The sequence below is a fragment of the Colias eurytheme genome, chromosome 11 (assembly GCF_061535395.1).
Source record: "Colias eurytheme isolate Ceu_HAF_F1 chromosome 11, ilColEury1 Martin Lab GWU primary, whole genome shotgun sequence".
NCBI classification, from domain to species: domain Eukaryota; kingdom Metazoa; phylum Arthropoda; class Insecta; order Lepidoptera; family Pieridae; genus Colias; species Colias eurytheme.
Genome location: NC_142990.1, coordinates 8,950,135 through 8,974,430, shown reverse-complemented (window position 1 = coordinate 8,974,430; position 24,296 = coordinate 8,950,135). Strand labels below are relative to the sequence as shown.

The following is a 24,296-nucleotide window of genomic DNA, read 5'->3' as shown; positions in this document are numbered from 1 at the left end:
TCTACGTCTCCAGACATCACTATAGTGTCAGCAATCGGCATTCAGTGGAATGACGTATGTCGTTTGTCGTATCTGTCTGCCAATCTGCCATTCTATTAAATTTTCTTTTCAATCACTATCTTTTCGCTTATAAAATATAAAATGGATAAGGCCATGTACAAGTATTAACATTATTTTTTATTGTTTTTTTATGTTGTGTTAATGTTTCGAAGTAATAAGCAAAAATGAGTGTGTTCAAATCTGCAATGGGGTACTTCAGCTCTGGAAGTGCCAACGGGGGCAGTGATAATGATTTTGTTGGTCAATTTGTCGAAATCGGAAACATGAAACTAAGGGTCAAAAAAGTTATAGCAGAGGGTAAGTCATTTATCAATCTTAATATAGCTTTTATATTTGGAATATATTTTTATTCATGTTCTAATCGAGACGCTCAAGATGTACATTAGGGGGCGGCGGGTTCATTGTCTAACAAAAAACATTCCAACGAAATTGCTTTGATGTTGTTATTTCATTCATGTAGGTATATTTTTCTCTATAAGTCCTTACACCAATGTTCTTTGGTCTGAAACATTAGATGTACATTTTTCTACCCTACTGATTTAAAATGACACAATTTACTTCATACAGTCTAGTTAATAGGTACATAAAAAATAGAAATTTGTGGTTTTAGAATACACTAAATAATATTGTAGAAAATATGATTATATTAAAATTATAGTTGAAAAGCATTTGAAAGTACCATATTGTTAAATTATAATTATGACTAATTTATATTCATTCCTTAATTCATAATACTTTCACATTCTAATGGATTTTGTAAAAAAGAGTTAAGCATACATAAATAGCACTTGGAAGGTTTCCAATCACTTTTTATTGATTGAAATAAATGTGTTTAATAAAGGGTTTAAACTGTAAATATACAATGAAGAATTTAATCAATTTACTCTTCTTCAAATTCAAGTCATAATGACTTACTACATAAATACTATATTTAAATCTATATTTATATTTGTTTGTGTTTATTTTGTATTTAAATATGAACTTATATTAGAACATTATAAATTAATGGGTCACATGAATTACACAATTAAATTTTTCATGGTACAAACTATCATCCTCTATTCTATCACCTTGGGGGTAGAATTTATCAAAGGATTTTCTTAGTGGATGCCTACATCATAGGAGCTATCTGCATACCAATTTCATCCCATGTGGCTTGGTGTTGATTGATCTGTCTGTCTTTCACTTTTGAATATTTTGAAAAAAGTAATCGTACATGCTTTCAACCATCCCTTAGGTTAACGGTAAGTTGATGAATTATATAAAAATAATTATCCTCGCCTTCTGATCATTTTTTTTATATGAGCAGAAAATGCAAGGTCATATCCAGCCTTGACATTTATTCTGTTTTTTTTTTTTTGTTTTTTTTTATACAGCATTTCAGCTGAAATAAAAGGTTTGATAACAGAAAAGTTTAAAGGCTCTGTTGATCATGCAACAACTTTTATTTTACTTTGCATATTATAAGATACAGAATATTTTAAACTAATTGTGTGGTAATTATTAAATATTTACCTTTGAAGATCATTAAATACTCAGTTAATTATTAAGTATGATGATATTGAATTATTAAAAGTCAATTATAGGTGTAGTTTGTTAATTATCCAAACTAGAAGTACTTATTAAAAAAAACTGTAATATACTTCACCAGAGTATTGGCGATTGATGATAATCTGTGACTGAGATTTAGTATATTTTTTAAACAAAATTGTATCTTATTATATTAGAAAAATGATAAGTGCATTATAAAGGATGCAATGCTACATTAATAGAATGACAATATTTGTTACTCCGCTGCAATACACTGATTGTAAATAGTGATAAAATTGTGTACATGTGTTTTATTAATAGCACTCATTTATATGCAATAGGACCACTATTTTCAGTAATTGAGGTGAAGCTTTTAGCAGTATCAGGCTGTTTGTAATAAACAGTAATTATAATTTCTCACTCTCTTGCAGGTGGTTTCGCATTTGTATTTGTAGCACAAGATGTCGCATCTGGAACGGAATATGCCTTAAAAAGGCTAATGGCAGCTGATGAGCAGGCTAATAAAAATATTATACAAGAAATTAGTTTACTAAAGAAGCTCTCCGGACACCCGAATATAATTAAATATATTGCTGCCTCATTTATTGATAAAACGAAAACAACTCATGGGATGAGTGAATATCTGTTGCTAACAGACTTATGTAGTGGAGGCAGTCTTATGGAGGCTTTACAGAATAGAGGGCAGGCGTTCCCATTGCCGACAATAGTGAGAGTGTTCTATCAAGCTTGTAAGGCTGTGCAACACATGCACGTCCAAGTGCCGCCGATAGCTCACCGTGATCTCAAATTAGAAAATTTTCTAATATCAAACGAAGGTAGTATGACATTTTTTGTTCACGCTAAATTAGAATAATTTATACCATGTGTGCGCAAAACTCGAGAACGGCTGAACAGATTTCGTTTATTCTTTTTTTGTAATGTTCCTTGAAGTACGAAGATAGTATGATATGAATGGAGATAACGAAAACATGTACCACGGGCGCAGCCGGGCCTGACCGCTAGTAGTTAATAATTTATACTTTAATAATGTAACTAATTTCCTCAAAGCAAGTGGGTGAAATATAATTTTCTCTGAGCAGGCCTCAATATTATAAAACTTATATTTGAAGAGTTGTAAAATATATTACGATCTGTATAATTGCGGGATTGGATTCGACGCAATTTGACGCAATAGTCTGGGTCACTACTCATTGCGCCAATCAGTAGCCAATATTGTTATTAAATAAATCAAGTATTATTGTTTCTTTTGGAATGTTTAGTTCATGAAAATGTTGATTAAAATTTGGCTTTAATTTGGAAATTAAATCGTTTTTTTTATTCTCCTAGGTAACTATGCTACCTAGGATCGTAAAAAAATACGATTCTATTTCTGTTATCACTTATCACTATCAGTTATCACTTATGATGCATAGAATTGTTTAAATAGAGCTTTGGTAAAAGCTTTGTTTGATGTAAGAGAAAGAAAAATTCACTTCTAACATATAAATTCGTCCAAGTATATGCTGAGGATGTCATTTTTAATGAGCAATGTTTTAGGTACAATAAAATTATGTGATTTTGGTTCTGCAACAACTGAGGTATATACTCCCAACCCCTCATGGAGTGCAAACCAAAGGAACATGCTAGAAGAAAATGTAAGTAGGAAACATTATACTTTTTATTTTACTGTGTGAATAAATTTATGCTCATAACTACTTTCTTGAGTAAATTGTAATATATAAAACAGAATACAGTTAGTAATACAGTATGTTTATGTAAAAATGGATTAATTATACTATCATTTGTTGCAATTAAAGATATTATTCATTAGAATGTACATTTCTTATGCATTAGTTGCTACTAGCGACTTGCTAGTCTTACCCCTCGTTTTCACCAAGAAACAAGTTAAATACTAGTTTGATACAAAACTTGTAGAATACTTTTCAAAACATAATTATTTATTTTACACATGTATTGAGACTGTCTCAAACATTCTTTCGTTCACACTTTGTAGCCAACAAGTATTTATACAAGTATAAAACACATTTGCGTTTACACTGAAGTCTGTGACATGGTAGAACTTGTCTGATCCATTGATAGCGTTCTCACCTACAAAACACAGTCGTGGTTTAGATAAGTATTGTTTATTTTATTGCAATTTCTGTATAATACTAGTAACAAACAAGTTTTAAACTTTATCCATGTTTGTTGGATAAAGTTTTCAACATACATACTTAACACAAGTTTTTTTTTTAGAAATTATTCAAGTAGGTACGACTGAATTTGTCTCGAATTCTACAAGTATTGCTACAACAAAAACAAGAGATCATAAACATGTAGGCAACTTAGATCAGGCAACTATAGAAGTTTTCAACCAACAAGTTTCATATAAGTTATCCTACATGTATCAAATTTTGTATACAACATGTTTTACACATGTCTATGAGAAACGAAAACATTGCATCAAATTTGTAAAATACACGTATTATACTTTGGTGAAAACGAGGGGTAACAAATTGTTTTTTACTTACGACATAATGAACGGTAAATTGTTTTTTTTTCCATAATGCACAAACACCTTTGTGGACGTTACTCACAAAGCACCTACTTAAATATTTTGCCAATTATGTATATTCCGTGGAATAGGGGGGGAGATAACTGTTATAATTTGGGCACAGTTCCAAACTACATGTCGTCGACATATTTCAAATTGAAAACAATATTAACATTGCTGGATCACAGGATCTATGCGACGGACGGATCCCAGGACACGCGAAATCGTGAAGCGTCCCACATTATTTTTGTAGCCGCATCCAGTACATCGGCAAAGTGGTTAACGCGTGAGCGTAGAACCAAGGTGTCCTGGGTTCGATTCGCGGTGGAGAGTAGTAAAAAAAGTAGTGAAGATTTAATTTAAATGTGTCTCCAAAATAATAGGTATTCAGATAAATAATCGAACACAATCAATAGACTGACCTTACTTTTGCCACTTTTGATTAGCTCTTCGTTTTCCGACCATTGTCTTAAACTTACCTTGACTCTTAAGGCATATACTAACGACACAATTATCATATTCATAATATTATTATACAAAATTCTCCACCGCGTCTGCTGCTCGCGAAAAAACCTCAGAAACTACTGCACCAATTTTCATTATTTTTTAACAAATCGATATCGTTCTACTTATGGAAGGTTTTAGTATATCATTAATTAAAAAAGAGCTAGTTTAAATTAAATTCCTTTTCACATTTCAGTTGGCCCAATTCACAACGCCGATGTACAGAGCGCCAGAAATGTTGGACACATGGGACAATAGAAAGATAGATCATGCGGTCGATATCTGGGCGCTCGGGTGTATTCTGTACACTTTGTGTTACATGCAGCACCCGTTCGAGGACTCTGCCAAATTAGCTATACTGAACGGCAATTACACTTTGAACCCCAATGATCAACGCTACAAATGTTTCCATGAAATAATAAGTAAGTGCTTCGGTGATTTAGATTGATGATGGTTATTGTTCGATTGGGATGTTTTACACTTATTAGTTGGATAGTTATTAGAAAAGCATAATATTTAAATAATCTTAATTAGGATTTTAATTATAATTATTTTTTTCCGGTTTAAAATAAATCTATTCATATTGTATGTGGATTCCGTTCCGTAATTTTTTTGATATCTTAACTAACCTCAAGTCACATAAAAAAAAATTAAAAAAAAAAAACATTATTTACTTAGATGTGAAACCTCGCACTAAAAGCTCGTATTATTTGTTGTTAGGTGGTTGTCTGACAGTGAACCCCGAGATGCGGATGTCGATCAGCGGCGTGCTGGAGCGGCTGGCGGCCATAGCGGAGACACAAAACGTCAATATGAAGCAACCACTCAAATTTGAGCGTAAAAAAGTTGAACAATCTGTGGCCACTAGCTCGCCAGGTAATAAGAAGTCAAGTAAATATTACACTACCATATCTTAAACACGCGACGCGCTACCAATCGCGAACGAAATAATGCGTTTTTTGTTTTTCATTTTATCGCGGTCGATTCGTTAAACGGCGGTTTATTTTGCATTAATCGAGCTAAAAATGGTCAAGTATTTTTTGACTTTTTACACTCAAATTTATTTTTTCAATTTCGTTTTGTTTCAATTGAATAGTTTCATAGAGGTTTATTTGACGGTAAATTATTGTGAGATGTCTTTACATTCCAATGTTTTTTCGACGAAACAAAACATCGCCAAAGGTAAGAATAATGACATTGTTCGTCGAACGAAAAAAGGTAGTATAGCATTTATTTGACTTTTACATATTTTTTTTTTTACATTTTAAATGTGTTTAAATTAGCTACAATATTATATAGTTTTTTCAATAACATATTACTATGTAGGCATAGTTTATAAACAATTGTCACAAGTGCAATATAAGGCTAAAATAATCATTATTATAATTATATTGGTATAAATGAGCTTTAAATAATAAAAAATGTATTTATTTCAAAATATATTTATAGCTCGATTACCATATTTAACATAAAACGCAGTCTTAAATACGAATTTCATGCTGGGATTATAGCAAGTTATAGCAGGATATAAATTAGATAAAATCTTTAAAAATTTACTTATTATAATACTAATACAAAATATATTTTAATATTTTGAACACATCACACTTTCCAAAGCTTTGTACATTCCTGCGTATAGTTAATTCCCAAAAGCCATTGAATTATAAATATGGCTATAATATTATAGGCATAATTATAAAACCTATTTTTATAATATAAGACATTGTTTCTACTTAGAAAGTCATTACGTGCCTAGACATAATAATGCATTCCATCATTTAATTTGATTCTAATATATAATTTCTATAGGGGATAGAGTAACACTTTTCTATTATAAAAAACATAATTATTTATTATATTTGTATATAAATCTTACTAGTCACAATATTAGTTTTTATTACCATTTGTACTTGTAAAGATAGAGCAATAAAATACGGCCTGATTTATACGGATTTATTCGAGAAGGGACATAAATTTCATTTTCCATACCATTTGACCTGGCAGATTTCCAAACAAACAGTTTTAGATAGAGCACGTAAAATATAAACACTATCATAATTTTTAGATGAAATGCCGGATAAAATGTCTTTTGATGAGTTAGTGACGTCATAATATGCCCAAATGTAAAATGTGAATTAATTATGGAAGTCTTTATACATTTATATGTATCAATTGTTTTCCGCTCGGATTTTCACCCACTTACACATCATGTCATCACACCATAGTAAAAGTGAAGTCCCGTGTCCCTGTAGTGGGGTAGAGGGCAGATGCATTATTCATACATCTGTTTCACTGATCGATTTTTCTTTAGGGACAAGTAGGTGATCAGCCTTCTGTGTCCTGCCAGACCGAGACATTTTTTTTTCGTCTCCACCGGGAATCGAACCCAGGACCCCTCGGTTCTACGCTCACGCGTCAACCACTGTACCGAGGAGGCGGTCACCCACTTACACATCATGTCATCACACCATAGTAGCTCATCCGAAATATATACTTTTTACATCCCCGATTTAGACCCTCTAAGGTTTGTCCCGATTTTTTTTATCTGTTCATCTATGTATAGAGAATTCCATGTAAATCCGTCCAGCGCACTAGGCGTAAGAACGGTAAATACTAGTAGACTATTCATATGATAGAATCTTAATCGTGCCTTATATCTGTTTTAGTAATACTACGTCTACTCTCAACGAATAATTCTGTATATTAGAAATCGATGTCTAAATACTATTAGAATTTTAAGTTGCTTAACTAAAATTATACATTATTAACGAATATTGGCCTAAATTGGAACCTAATATACTAATATTGTGACCGTGGTATGGTTATTAACATCGTGATTTTAAATTATTTAACATTTGGTTACCTATTATTATAAGAAATTTGCAATTCGCACTAACATACGGTGGCTTGATAAAATCGCACCAAAAAATTTATATGTATACTTTCGGTGTTATGTATAGAATAAACACCAGTGTCTTAACCAAATTTTGGACAATATAAATACGTAATTTGGTACAAGTGTTAGCAATGAGGTGGAGACAAATTATGTTAATGCTAAAGCTCTGCTTTCATTTAACAACATTTTGGTCAGAATATGCTGTAGGAAATATTATTAATTTTGGTATACACTTTTTTGTCCACGTTCTTTAGCAGGTTAAAATAAACATAGCTTGGGCTTTAACATTAACATAATATTATAATCACAAATAATAATGTCACTTCATCACATGCGAGCGGTCATATAGTCATGAACAATGTTCTATTTCATATATTTTATTTAATCACATATTGTGTTTAAAGAGAAATAAATGAAAATGTTGTAATCATTAGCTTTGTTTTTTATTTTAAACATAAATACTTCATAGCAGGAATACTTACAAGTGATTGGGCGGTTCACGAGGATGAGGGTAAAATATATCAGTTTATGTTTATCACTAACACTTTCCTAATTGTATTACTAACGCTTGATGGCTAGATCCATTATATAAAGCAGATAGAATCGTAATATTTCTCAAGAAATTACAAGCATTGGTAGTAAAACCTTTACAGGAACAATGCTTTGGTTTTAAGTGTTAAGTGTCATTGTTTTTGCAATATTTCACTATGATAGTGCTATTGTTATTGGTAATAACTTCTGTTCATGTATGTATGTCGTAAGTTAACTTTTAGTTCTGTTTTCACATTATACATTTATTTCATATAAACATACTATGTTAATATATTATGATTTGGTATAATATAATTTTTTAGACACTTGGTCATTTTATAATTGTAACCAACTTTAATATAATTCATTTAAAATTGTAATTAAAAATTAGTATAAGTTTATTAAAGGGCAAGGAAATATATGTACCTTATGACATACAAACATTATTAACATAACATAACCTAAGCATGGGTTGACTAATATATGCACTTCACTTTACTACGCTAGTAAACTTAATATCTAAGAAACGATAAAATATGTGTTTTTTCTTAAAAAGTACACGATTGCAGTATTTACCATTATTATTAGTACCAGAGTAATCTAAGAGCACAAAGAAAAGAACTCAATTAGATTTCATAATTATATTCATTACATGGTTAACAAAGTGTATCTATTTTGGAGATAAAATTTACTGTGCTTTCTGCATTTCACTGTTTGGTGTTTTTAAAAGTTGTTAGCGTTAGCTTCACAGTAGGTACAGCACTCTTTCTTTATTTCGCAGTATAAAATCTATTAAAATCATAATAGATCACGAAAATTAAGTGTTACAAGTAGGTGTAAAATATTATCTTCTTTAATTATTATTAGTTGTTATACTAAAGCATAAGTTCGTAAGGAAACTTATAAAATTGTTTTTCCCTGCCCTCTTGCTTGCATTGTACCGATTTCCTTGAATATATAGGAATGTATTTTTCATCAAAGAAATAGAGAAATAAGTTTAGCAAGTTTGAGACAATCATTAGATATTTCCGACAACTATCTGAATTGTAAATGATATTTGAACACCAGAAACTCTAGTATAAGCTTCTTGTTTATCGATTTTTATAGAATTAACTAAATATTATAAAAAATATGGAAATAACCTATTCTTAACTTTATGTATTTTATATTAGAAGCTATTTTCACTAGACTCTTGAAACCTACAATAATTTTTGTTCTACCTTCCTTTGCATGTATCTTAGTGTCAGCTTCTTCTGTTTTGTTAGAGATAAGCTCATTTATTGCATGTTTGTGTCTGCCTGCTTATCAAAAAGTCTCGAAATCAAATTTTCCTTTATATAAATGGCAACATTTATGTACAGCCTCTGCGATAACTATATGAAGACATATACATTTGCAAGAAATTTTGTTACAAAGGTTTACTGATGTTAATACAAGACATATATACCTAGAGTTATGTGGTAGCAAATTATTATTATGTATGTAGTTATTTATTGACGAGACTTTTTGATCGTGCGCCACGATACTGTATCCATATGTATCACGTTTTCTTTTCATTTTAGGTGTTTTCAACTTTTTCGGGTGCCCGATTGCTTTCTCGTTTAAATGACCTCGTCTACGCATGCGTCCCGCGCCGCTCGCACTTGACCGCTTGCTAGATTACGGACATGCTCGCAATGATGAGTATTGTTTTCATTTATTCGTATTTTATATAGTTTTGATTGTTTTTTAGGGCAAATATTGTTGAGAAATACACGCAGTGTATAGAAATTTTAATTGAGCATTGAATATCCACACCATCATAATATAGGTATATTGAAATCTGAAATTGCAAAAGAAGCAAGCATTGGTGAGGTTTCTCAACTATATTTGCTAAAACATAAGAGCAATGTGCAATGATCTAGTAGGTAGCTAAATTGCTCAACTATTTTTAAATGAACCTTTAATCGCGTATAATAAAAGCTTAAAAAATACATTTAAAAGATCGCTTAAATCAGTTTTTGAATAATAAATAATACTTGCTTTTTACGATGACTATATTATTTTGACCAATAACATGAGTATGTGTAGTTACCTATATAGACATTTGAAGCTTTTTCATTTAAAAGTATTTTTATGTCACTTAATATGATTTTATTGTTTTTATTAATTTGTTAGCTAAATGTATAAGTAATATATTTGTAATATTGACGAAAATACTATTTTCTTATTGTGAAGTGCTAACGTTTGTTTGGTACTTCTTAATATTTTTAAATTAATGGAAACGCAAAGCTCAAATGACATTAAATTCATTGTAATTTAGTAGAGGAATAATAATAAGACAATAATGTTAATCATTCCAACATAAGTATTGTATGATATGAAAGAATAACATGTAAGTCGAACAGTATTGTAACTTTGTTGTTTTAAAATAGAAAAATTTCCAAAAAATTTCAATATATATGTACCTATATGTATATTAAGAATATTTTGTTTTCATGTTTTTTTAATAAGGAATTTAATTGAGTGATTATTTTTCGTGCTGTGAATTAATCGTGTGTTGTTTTTTGTTTATCTTTTTATTAGAAATTAAGTGAATACATATTTTTATGCAAGATTATTTTGGTAATATCGGTGCTAAGTGTTAAGCGCCACAGGAATTTCTTTCTTTTTCTTCTATTACAAGCTCCAAAAATAATTTAATTTTCTTTTTAACATTACGTACATATACAATAAAAAAACTGCAACTATTTGGTCGAGTGAAACAAATTCTGTTAAGTAAAATTGCAAAATGTACCAAATAACGAACGCTGTTGAACGACTGTCCAAATAATTTAAAATTTTAACAATATCCTATTTTACCATTACTTTCTACAGTACTTAACAATAATTAATAATATTGTACACTTTGTACAATAGTGTGTTACCATCGTGTGATCATTCCATTTAGTTTATAATTTTTATTATTTTATTAACGAATAAGTTAAAGTATAGAATAGGATTTCCAACATCACATATTATTTATCGTATACAGGGTGTCCCACTGTTGCTATACTAAGCTCAAAGGAGGTTATAGTTTTGCATACGCTGAGTTCGTTAAAAATACTTATAAAATTCCAGACGCATTTTTTTTCAAATAGATGAATTCTTAAAACTCTTTGTGTACACCCATAACAAGCAACCCGCCTAACTTTGCCACCCGCACGTGAGCTATCGTTTTAGATTATGTTTTCATAGACAAAATGCTCATATTAGCGAAGCGCTATATATGCCGGCTGTGCGAAGCTAGAGAAGAAAACATGGATTTTCAGAAAAAAATTAGATAGATATATTTTTGATAGATAGATTTATTTTTGACGTAATTTTGTTGTTTAAGTATTTTTTTCGTGATCAGTGTATGCAAAACTACAAGTTCTTTCGCGCTTAGTATACCAATAGTGGGACACCCTGTATAACGTCTTTATAATTTTGTGTTTATACATATTATAACATTCACGAGCCTGACTTTAATAGAACGTTTTATTGAACGTCACGGGACTAGGACATATTCCTTATTAATTTTTATTTATTAATAAAAGCACTGAATTTGTATTATTACTAATATACTTTTTTATATGTGCTTATTCGTTTCTTAGGCAGCTGTTATTCTTTTAATTATTCTTATTAAAAGAGATTTTCATTCCATTATATTTTAGTTTCATAGTATGATACAATAATAAATTTCATACATTTGTGATAGTAATTTAAATGACGTGAAATTAATTAATATGCTCTAATCGCAGAGACTATGTATCATGTTTCTGAATTAATGTTAAATTAGGTAGTATTAAGCTATTGCATAGCTTCTATCGCGGGCCTTGAGCGCAGTGACCGAATCCAGAAATTTAGTAACGAAAATCCTCACGCTTCCCACTTCGACGGGCGCGGAGGTGTGGCTTGAAGGCGTAGCATGCAATAGCTTTACCGCGGCAGTCCCCGAGTGCCGCACGTCTTTTTCATTTTAATATTCTATACATTAAACATTTCGAGTGTGATTAGATTGTTTGCTCACAATTTACTCTTTATTATAAAACATGATAAATTGTCTAAATTAATTAGATCTTTACAGTTAAATAGAGGACTGAAAAATAATTATGTACCTATTATATTTTACAATACATTTATCTTCAATAAATATTGTATGCTTAGATGCGAAAATACCGTTGTATCGCTCAAATTTTGAAATTTTCGTGCAAATAACTTAAAATTTGCAATAATATAACTTATGATTCTCTAATATAAAATATTTATTTAAAATTTACATTTTGTTACGTAGTTGATAGATGAGCAATATTTTTGTTACTATTAGTAATGTAAGTGATTTGAACTTTGTAAAGTATTTAAATTATCAATAAACATGTAAAATAATGACATAGTTTTATTGGATGTAGTTTTAAGACATAGATGTAAGTTTATACAACAATATTGAGGTGTCAATTTAATTACACACATTGTAATCGCAGCTGTAATTCGTCCTGTTAAAAGAGGTTTCCCTATTAGTTAACTACAAAAAATGTATCCTTGATTTTTTTTATCTGTACCGATCTCACGAACACGTTTTTTCTTTTATAGTACTTTAATATTGATTACAAATACACCAGAAAATGTTGTTCCCGACTACAAAAATACATTTTGTCAGAATAAAAAGGTACACCTACATTTGACATCATAAATAGATACTTACAACATATTTATCATTACACAAAAGCGAAATTTCTCATGTAATTTATTCGCAATACTACTTCACACAATCTATTATAAGGCGTCTCCTAAATGCCAGCCAAAATCAATCCCAAGAGGGCGTTTATTATTCTTAAACTAAATTAAATGTCGTTTGCCACTTCCAACACAACATACTCCTGTCGCAAATTATATTTACCATTGACAGATCAAGAACTACTACACATACGACTTTATTGGTTTAAACTCGGACAACCCACGAACCTGATGATTGTTAACAATGTAGACCCACCACTATAAAGCCTCGTATTCATGGTAAACATTTGTTAACTTTGTTTAAATATTGACACTCCGAGAACTGAGAACAACATTTTTCACATGAACAGATTTCAACATGCATTATTAACTCTGCAACACACAGTGGTTCCAGTAACATGATCAAAGAAACTCTGTAATCTATAAATCTACATGTGAAGGACATGGCGATTCAACTCACAGCTAAACCAATGTTTACTAATGTTTTATGAATATGAGGCTCTATCTCTATAAAGACAAGCCATGACTCCAATAATTGTAACTCTATAAACACAAACCATAAATAATAGTTTCTTGTTTGATTTTACGCGAGTATTACACGCGTATACGTCAAGACCTTATAACATCTTAATCTCCCCGTGACCACGCTCGTTCCAAAGTGTGCGAAACTTCGGGATAATAATATAAATCTCGTTTAAAATCCGTTAAAATTTTTAAGTTATAACTAAAAGTGTTCACCTTCATTCCAGGCGTCAAAGACAACGGCCCAACAATCCCCGAAGTGTCCCGCCCCCCGGAGCCGGCTCGCCCCCCGCCCCCCGCGCGCCCCCCCGCCGCGCCCCACTACGCCGCACAACCCCCCTCGGGGGGACTGTTCTCCTCGATCAAAGATGGCGCTGGCAGCTTCTTGAAGAACTTGAAGGATACCTCGTCGAAGGTTATGCAGACTGTGCAGCAGTGAGTTGGTTGTTTGGTTTTCAGTGTGTATTGTGCTGGTTGAAAATAATTATATTTTTATGGCCAAGTTGAATTGTATTTTATTTCTATGGTTATGCTTCTATGCTAAACTTGGTTTTAAGCAATTATTATAAATTATTTTTTTTTGCATATTATTTATAACCGTATGTTATGTTGAACGTGTAAATGTGAGATAAATTTAAAATCTTGTAAAATTTTAATTTGATTCGTATTTAAAGTGAATCTTAAAAATATATGTATATTTTTGTATTTCAGATCAATAGCTCGAGCCGATTTAGACATAAGCTATATAACTAGTCGTGTTATTGTGATGTCGTACCCATCAGACTTACTGGAGAGCGCTTACAAAACCAACCATATTGAGGATGTACGGGTAAGTGGAAATAGTATTATTCTATGAAGCTAAATGTTAATCTAATTTGGATACTCGCAATTGTATACGTAAAGTTAGGCTTTACGTACTAGAAAGAAAAGCAAGGTATTGTCTCCTACTTACTACTATAGACAGTTCATCCAAAAATATATGAGAGGAATTGTATAAAATATTCATTGAAATTTACACCTTATAACGTGGTCGTAAAATTCAAATTCTATTGTATCGTTTATTATAAAACTCTGCCTAATACACACGTAGGCAGAGTTTTACTTCGGACATTTCGAGAGCCTTATTGTTTATTATACGAATCTACAGTATAATATGTCTTTTTCTTTCCACTTTTTTAGCTGTACCTCGAGAGCCATCACCCGGGCGGCAAGTACTGCGTGTACACAGTGCACGATGCAAAAGCTCGCTTCCCAAGACGGCAACTCGTTACCGATACATCAGTGTGGCCGAGCGAAGAGCATAGAGCACCATTACTAGCGCCTTACTACTCGCTGCTACAGCATATGTATCAATACTTGGGAAAGGATGATAAGAGCGCGCTTGTTATCGCCTGTCCGGTAAGTTATAGTGAATTCTAGATGTTCTTAGTTCCTCACACGTGGGTGTGGCCAAGCGAAGAGTATAGAGCACCATTACTAGCGCCTTACTACTCGCTGCTACAGCATATGTATCAATACTTGGGAAAGGATGATAAGAGCGCGCTTGTTATCGCCTGTCCGGTAAGTTATAGTGAATTCTAGATGTTCTTAGTTCCTCACACGTGGGTGTGGCCAAGCGAAGAGTATAGAGCACCATTACTAGCGCCTTACTACTCGCTGCTACAGCATATGTATCAATACTTGGGAAAGGATGATAAGAGCGCGCTTGTTATCGCCTGTCCGGTAAGTTATAGTGAATTCTAGATGTTCTTAGTTCCTCACACGTGGGTGTGGCCAAGCGAAGAGTATAGAGCACCATTACTAGCGCCTTACTACTCGCTGCTACAGCATATGTATCACCTTGGGAAGGGATAATAAGAGCGCAGTCGTTATCGCTTGTCCGGTAAGTAATAATAGTTTCTAGCTGTATCTATTTAATTTAATAATAAGTGGGTGGGGCCAAGCGAAGAGCATAGAGCGCCATTAGCTCTTTATTACTTGTTACAGCATATAATGTGTTTGAAAGGTCTGAATCAATTTTAATCGAATTTCGATGAAAGAATAAGAAAGATAAAAATAATAGTAAAATTAATGTTTGTGACGATTTGATTTCAAATTCGTGGATAGCTGAATATTTCAGCCCCAAATTTTAAAACACATTTTTATTTTCAGGATGGAAAATCTCGATCTGCTATGTTATTATGTGGGTTATTGTTATACGCGAAATTGGTAACCGTACCTGAAGATGCCCTGCAAATATTCGCTGTAAAACGTACACCTATCAATATGACACCGAGCCAATTGCGATATTTATATTATTTACATAATATTGTCAGGTAAGCGATTAGAACCTTTAGGTATATGATAGGTAGGTATATAAATAGGTATGTAAATTATAGAACATTTTCTTTTCAGACCAGAACCAGTGTTACCTCACTTCCGACCTGTTTCTTTAGTATCGCTTACGATACAGCCAGTGCCATTATTTACAAAAGCAAGGTAATTTTCTTTAAAATATCACATATTATTTCTCTAATCTATAACGATAAAATCAAATTATTAAATTTAATTTGCAGAGATGGTTGCCGACCGTACCTAGAAGTGTTCAATGAAGATAGAATAATATCTCCCCCGTTACGGAGTTATGAGAGTTTACACCTTTACAATATGGCAGAAGGAAAGGTATGTATCAATTTTAAGTAATTTTTTTAAAATTGAAAGTGTCAATAGTGTTTGTTGTCGTATTTTAAAATTCGTTTAATTAGTAGTTTAAAATTATTGGTTGTAATCTTATATATAAAAATGAATCGCAAAATGTGTTGGTAAGCGCATAACTCGAGAACGTCTGAACCGATTTCGATAATTCTTTTTTTATTATATTCCTTGAAGTACGAGGATGGTTCTTATGTAGAGAAAACGTAAATATTATGTACCACGGGCGAAGCCGGGGCGGACCGCTAGTTTTTCCATATAAAAATGAATCCCAAAATGTGTTGGTAAGCGCATAACTTGAGAACGGCTGAACCAATTTCGATAATTCTTTTTTTATTATATTCCTTGAAGTACGAGGATGGTTCTTATGTAGAGAAAACGTAAATATGTACTACGGGCGAAGCCGGGGCGGACCGCTAGTCTACGAATAAAAATGTATGGAATCGTACCTCACGTTCATAAATCGGAAGCGACTCTTTATGAGTCGGACTTAAAAAAAATAAAACTAACCTAAATCAAATTAATGCTATCATTTTGTATTATCCGCCAGGCTCGACACGCCCGCATATCCTAGTTAAGAAACGACCTTATAGCCGTTGATTTCGACATCTGTTGTGTTATGTTATTTTACTGTATTAAATTTCGGGTTTTATGTTGTTTTTTACCGCTTTTCTAACGTACGTTTTATTATAAGTTTGTTTCCATCATCGCTGGTAACTCTCCCGCTAGACTCGACCGTAACTGGCGACGTGCTAGTAGTGGCGTGCCACGCGCGTTTTCATTTTTTACTGCTTTTGTAACATACGTTTTATTATAAGACTAGATTTCCGCCCGCGGCTTCGCCCGCGTTTTCAAAGGAAAACCCGCATAGTTCCCGTTCCCGTGGGATTTCCGGGATAAAACCTATCCTATGTGTTATTCTAATGTATAAGCTATATATTGGTAAAGTTTCATTCAAATCCATTCAGTAGTTTTTACGTGAAAGAGTAACAAACATCCATACATCCATACTTACAAACTTTCGCCTTTATAATATATATTAAGATATTAAGATGGCTTCCATCATCGCAGGTAACTCTCCCGCTAGACTCGACCGTCACTGGCGACGTGCTAGTAGTAGCGTACCACGCGCGCCAGCAGCTCGGCCGCCTGCAGCGCGTGCCGATGCTCGCGGTGTCCTTCCATACTGGCTTCCTGGCGTACGACCAGCACGCCATCAAGTTCACCAGGCGAGTGTGACAAACATACACTCTACTCAAACTCAACATTTATTTATTCAATTAGACTTCTTTTAGAAGCACTTTCGGTTACTGAAGATTACTGAAGTAATAAGGCGTTTGTAATGTCTTATCACTTAGACATTTTCTAAGTATTTAACTAATTTTGGAAAGAAAATATTTCAGTCATATCACACTGTATATTCAAGACCCACTTAGCAATTTATTAAAAGAAAAAACAAATTCAGAATAAATATTAAATAACATAGACAATACAAAAATAAAAAATTGTTGCTCTCAGATTTCGTTGCACGTGTGCCCATCAATTCTACAATACAAAAATTTAAAAACACATTAACCCAAATTATATCAAGCACCATACTCACACAAACAAACAAACTTACAGATCAGAAATAGACGGTATAGACGAGACATCACCGATGAACGAGCACTTTTCATCAAACGTGTCAGTGGTGATAAGCCTCGTGGTGCAGAACGGTGAACGGCGCAAACCGCGCAGTGATGTATGGGAGGAGGACCATTCCTTTGCTATACGGACACCTGATGTTCTGTTCTCTACTACACTGGAGAGAGATGAAACGGTGGATAACTTTGGTAAGTGCTTTTAAGGGCCGATTTTTCAATGCTTGGATAAAACTTATCCGTCCAATAAAGTATTACACGATAATATTAAAATGTCACGTAAACTGTCAAATACGGGCAATTAGAATACAATTTTAAAATGGTAGCTTTATACATTATTCGACGAACAAGTTTTATCCAAGCATTGAAAAATCGGCCCTAAGTGAAATTACAGTTTTATCTGTGCCGTTTTGAAATTATAAATTGTTTTCAATTATAGTGTATTATGGCAAACGTATTTGTCTGTGCCATTTTGTACTTAAAGACAAGGTGACTAAGAAATTCTTAAATCATGAAATAATATTTTGTTGTCTTTATCGACACTATTGGGTCGGTATTGTAGTTGTTCTTACTGTCTCAATTCGAAACCTTGAAAAATCGTGCAAGTACGAAGTGAGTGAAAAGTGAATTATTAATTTCAAGCTTATTGTCATGTTATTTCATACAACGCATTATAATGATAAATTGAATTACATTTTTATAATAGATCTAGCAGTTTTTGAGTCGTAACAAATCTTCACATAAAACTATTTATATTTTTAATATAGATTCAAGTTTTATGTGGCAAAATATATATGTATATTATGTAAAATAAGAATAAATGGACCTTACGGGTATTGACATAAGAATTAAATTGAAATGTATTACGCAGCTAATCTCCGAAGGAACCCGCCCCCAGTTCCACCAACAAGTATGTTAATGCAATAGGCGTTTTAGTGTGCATGTGTGGTTTAAAACTTCATTGGCAGTTTCTATATAATTTTACGTTTAATTTCATGCACAAATTAAGTTCAAATGTTTTAGCTCCATGAAGCACAACTTATGATTTTTAAAACATTACTAAGTATTCGTTTTTCTCCTTGTATTTTATATCTAGACATAGTATCATGCGCGCAAATGCTTATCTGGGAAAAAAATCATGCTTTCACATCTTTAGTAAAAAATAATTTCAAATTGATGTGCTTTACATTTTATAATTAGGAATAATTTAGTCACAATATTTAGATTCTTGACGATGCCCAAAAAGACAAAACTTTAAGAAAATGTCCTAAAGAACCAATATAAATTGATCATATAGTAATATTCTTGATTTCTTTCGTAAAATAAGATATGAAACAAGTATCTGCAAATCACCTAACTTACATATTTTTAACTCCCAGTAACAGCAGATTATCCACCACGCGAAGAAAAACGTCCCCACCGTCCAGCCCCACCGTCCCCACAGCGTCCTCCACCACCCAAAGTATCCACAATTCCTACCAATCCCACTCTTTCTGCCAATCCCACTCTTTCCGCTAATCCCACAGTTTCTACAAATCCCACTATTCCTACTGACACGACGGATACAGCAGACTTCCTGAACCTCAGCAAACCGCAAGAGGAAGCAAAACCCAAACTGAAGAGCGAAGACTCGTTCGACTTCTTCGGCATGATGGAAAAACCGGCGGATGAATCGTTTGGCGACTTCCTAAGCAAGAAAGTTGAGGATAATCCAGCGGTAAGTTAATTCTGACAAATATTTTGTACCTACGTTCTCTTACATTAACAAAGTACTTATGTTAAAAAAATATTCATCCAAGATAGCTTAAGTTCACTAGAACTTTCTTGTTACCTAAGTTCAACTGCATACTTTATGTTGATGGAAATAGATATGTGTTTCGTGTGTATTTCAATATATTTGCACGCTCAAATTACGAGGTATAAAATACATTTTCTAACTTGCACCTACTATCTATGTTACTACATTCAAATAAAGCAATTTGAATTTGTTTAATAATCATTTTCGTTTTAACTTTTTAGCCATTCTCTGAGAACATATTCGGCGACCTTCCACCGCCTCCCACAGCAGCCGCAGCTAACTCCAGCGATATTAACTTCGACCCATTCGGATTAAATGACCCTCTGCCTAAACAGGAACCATTGTTGACTCCTCAATTGATTAAAGAGGAAGGTGAGTTCAAAAAACAAGATTTAAATTAAGGGAAATAATTATGATTTGTTATATTTCTTCTTTAAATTTTCGCACTTGATTGTGATGCTCCATTGCATTCTTGAATTGATACAAATACAATTTTTGACGTGACAACGTCTTATAATTCGATAAAGCCGGCTGCACGCACGAAAAAACATGACTCATGCGGCGTTACATCGCTCTGAGGCGTTCCATGTAAGGCTTGAAGTGCGGAATGAGCGACAAAGAAGCACAATCGGACGTTGTCACGTTCAACTATCGTCAGTAAACCGACTTTACAGACAACCAATTTTTTAAAAGAAATTCTCTTAGGGCATAATGTCGATTCATTAATAATAGGAACGGCAAAAAACTTAGTAGTGGAAGCTCAATTTAACTTGAACAAATCCTTTAATTCTACATAAGATGATCAATTTTTTTGTTTTTCCTAGATAATTTGTGCTTAGGAATTATTGTTTTGTTACACAGGTCGATCACAAAGCGTACCACTCGAAAAAGCTCAAGCGCGTCAAGATCCATTCGCGGATCTCGGTTCATTGGGAACTGGATTGAATACTGGTTCTAATTCTAGCAACATTGGCCAAAACATTGGCCAAGCTCCAAATGTACCTCTCACTTCGGCCAACGTTGGCCCCAATGTGATCCCCACTGTGCCGCCAAGTAACGCGAGTGTTGGTGCGTTTGCGGCCAATGTTGGCGCCACACCGATTACTACGCCAAGAGCTTCCCCAGCTCATACACCTTCGCATAGAGCGCAAACACCACAACAACCTGATTATAGGTAAGATGATTCGGACCATAATATAATAATACCATTCATATCGGTTGTAATAAGAATGTCTGACTCTAAATGCGAAGATCTGTTTTATAGGAAACGTGCCATAAATTGTATAGACAAGAAAAATTGCATTAACGCCTTTAAAAAAAAGTTAAGTAATCAAATTCGGGCGTTTTGAAACCTTACATTATTCCTATCTAATACATCGATGCTAATACTATCACGTATTAGCAGAATTTTTTTTTTCTAGTATGTATTCCCTATAGTTTTAATATGGCTCCATTTATGCAACTTTATAATTATAAGCTTCAATTTGATTAATGACGTCACAATGTTTCAATTCTTTTAGCCGCAGCCATTTCGACCCTCCAAAAGCACCAAGCGAGGAGAAAGTCAAGAAGCCAATGGACGTGTTCGGTGATCTCCTCGGTAGTCAAGGTTACGACTTTGCGAAGCGCGAAACTGGGCCGAAGACCATGAACGCTATGAGGAAGGAAGAGATGGTTAAAGAAATGGACCCGGATAAACTGAAGATTCATGACTGGGTAAGTTTTGTTCTTCAGTATATAGGCTGAACATAATTGTTCTGCATTTAGTTGTAGTTTAGTTAAATTTTTTACGAAATATTGTTTTTTTTTTTCGTCAAGTTTACTGCATACGCATGGCCGATATCAGATGTTGTGTATTTTTCAATATCATTTTTTTGAGTAAGTTCGGTTAATATTAAACGGATCAATTTTTACACGCGCATAACGATTATTTCCACTATAAGAGAAACCGTAAGAGGAAGTGATTAGCCACTTTCTCTCACGGAGACTAGTCTTTTAAACGTGTCATCACCATCGCGTCGCCGCGCCGCTCTTACTATGAATAAAGATTACATACAATTATTTTGAACCTTAAAGTCATATGGATAAGGTTCAAAGTCATTTGTAAAGTTTTGCCTGAAAAAGCCACTGCTGTGCGGCTCGTTTAGTGGTCCGCATTAGATCGCATAGTACATAAAAATAACATGTTAAAAATTCAGGGGCCACTGAAAATCAGTGTTGCAACAGCTGCGTTGCAATTTATGCTGAGTGGCTACCATTTTGGCTCCACTTATTACTTTTATATCTTTTAATTTAGTTATATATATTTTAATTTTACTGTGTTTGAATTGTATTGTCATATTCTAATAGTTAGTTATTTCAATTTTGTGGAATCAGATAAATGATCTTTCTTTCTTTCTTTCTATCAAAATGTTCTTCAGACGGAGGGCAAGAAGGCCAACATTCGTGCGTTGTTATGCTCGCTGCACACAGTTGTATGGGCGGAGTGTCGCTGGGCGCGCTGCGACATGGCGCAGCTGGTGTCGCCGCAGGACGTCAAGCGGAACTACCGCCGCGCCTGCCTCGCCGTGCATCCCGACAAGGTGAGGCGAATAAATGTGTGACACGCACAGGTGTCAGAAGTGAAACTTTGGCAAGATTAAAAGATACTAAAATGGCCACGTTATTCCATGACGTAACGGTATTGCCTTGAAATTTTACTCTAAAGAAGTTTCTATGGAATTGTTCGTATGAAACTTTAAAAGGGAATTTTTTATGAGAACGTCTCAAACTTTTTCGTCTGCGTGTTGCATATCGCGTCACAGTCAGCCGCGGCGTTTGGATATATTGAATAGCACTCGTCAGAGCAGCCGAAGCCAATGACGGTGGTTTCATAAAAACACACGATACTTTTTGTGAAGAATGCATTTTATCTTTATGTTATATGCAAACTTTGTATTCAATTTTTATGTAAGAATTGTAAAGTAAATTCTATTTTGAACCCTTCTCTTAGATTTACCATTCGCAAGAATTTCTTTGTAATTTGACTTTTTTCTTTTCAGCAAATGGGAACACCAAACGAGAACATAGCTAAAATGATATTCATGGAACTTAATAACGCATGGAGCGAATTCGAGAATGACGCTAAGCAACAAAACTTATTCCAATCTTAAAACTTATTCAAAGGGTATCGTTATGATCTTGAGCGTAACTTCCAGATCTTTCGATACAATTCTTTCGTTATATTTTAGGAATACATACTACATTATTTATACCACGGAAATTATATTCTTTAGTTCTTAAAAAGCGCTCGACTCTGATGCATTCTTATATTTTTTATGTTGGTTTAATGAAATTATAACATTTAATACTCTTTCAAATCAGCGTTCTTACGATGTAAGAAGCTAGGATAGAAGAGAACAACTCGATTTAGTTATCAACCGTATTTTCTTTTTAGAGAGTACTTACATTTTTACTTAATTAAAAATGACGGTAGTCGAAGATAGTTCACAAAGTTATTATTTATTGAACATGAAAATAAATATCAGTATCGTAAAATGCCTTTTAGTTTATTTCAATGTGTTGAAGATGTGTAAAAGCGTATGAATACAGAATTATCTCATTTTTGTAAAGTACCCTCTTTTAAGTTTTTTTTTTTTTATGATCAACATTTCGTCAATCTTTATTTGTGGCAGTAAAAAAGATTAATGCTTAGAATAATTTTTGCTAGACGAATAAATAATATACTCAACATTAATAGATTTTAATACGTAATTATGAAATAGTTGAAATAGTAAAATAAGATGATCGATAGGCAAACGTCCCAGAATTTAAACAAAGTATTGTATATAACGTTGATTCGCTTTTCAATTAATTAAATTAAATCTATAAATAGAAAAAAAATCTAGCATTCATAATTTTATTTCATTTAGCAAAGTATAAAAAATTATATTACGAAAATTCTTGATAATAATTTCACGAACACGTTTATGTATAGTTAGATAAATATAGCTTTGAATTTCTTACATATATTTTGCGGGGATAAAATTCTATGTATTTTTTTAATTAGTTTAAAATTTATAATTCTTCTAGACAAAGTCTGAACTGGTACTTATGTAAAATATTAAGTAACTTAAATGTTATAGTCGTGTTTTTTCTTGTATTCGAAATTCGTTTATTAGATAGAGTAGATCGTTATAAATACAAGTACATATTAAAAATAAATTTTTCTCACGTATAGCGTATTGTAGAAGTTATATTTTCTCATTGTTAGTGTTAAGTGCGCGTGATGGAATAAGTATTATGTTAATCCAAATAATAAAATGGTGAACAGTTTTGGTGGTTGAAAATATTTAAACGTCATTGAGCTTATAGTGGGAGAATTTTATACATTCCGTTGTCTCGTCCTTAGATGACATATAATTTGTCGATATTTCAAGCTTATTAGAAATAACCCGAGTATAACGAAAATAACTTATTTATGAACGAAAAATGAAATGTATATTTTGAAAGGCGAAATTGTTGCATTTACGATACCTAATGCAATTTATTAATATTTATTTCTTACAGTCCGCTTATTGAAACCAGTGCAATTGTTCCTAGCATTAGTATTCTTATAGATGCTTGTGAAGGCCTACAATGTGTAATTATATAACAAGGTGTAAGGCCGCGGACACACATGACGTGTATCCAATCTGTGTATAATTTGCTTGAATCGAGTATATAAAACAAAGTTGTTCGAAAATAAAATGGCAAACATATTTTATTGTTTTATTGATGAATCCAATCCTCTTGTTCTATTTATAGCTCAATCGACCATAGAAATATAAACAAAATGTTAAAAAAGATGAACATTAT

The 24,296-nt window shown here is 32.8% G+C and overlaps 1 protein-coding gene across 1 annotated transcript; it reads left to right on the top strand.

Moving 5' to 3' along the window:
• Positions 1-40: 40 nt before the first annotated feature.
• aux (cyclin-G-associated kinase) lies at positions 41-24,199 on the top strand. The gene is made up of 19 exons (XM_090107445.1): positions 41-357; positions 2,022-2,426; positions 3,148-3,245; positions 4,845-5,070; positions 5,369-5,524; positions 13,559-13,766; positions 14,043-14,160; positions 14,511-14,729; positions 15,483-15,646; positions 15,726-15,809; positions 15,887-15,992; positions 17,094-17,251; positions 17,646-17,854; positions 19,042-19,379; positions 19,682-19,832; positions 20,322-20,634; positions 20,981-21,176; positions 21,881-22,042; positions 22,502-24,199. The coding sequence occupies exons 1-19, from the start codon at positions 225-227 to the stop codon at positions 22,610-22,612; spliced, it is 3,555 nt and encodes a 1,184-aa protein (XP_089963571.1). The 5' UTR covers positions 41-224; the 3' UTR covers positions 22,613-24,199.
• The last annotated feature ends 97 nt before the right edge of the window (positions 24,200-24,296 follow it).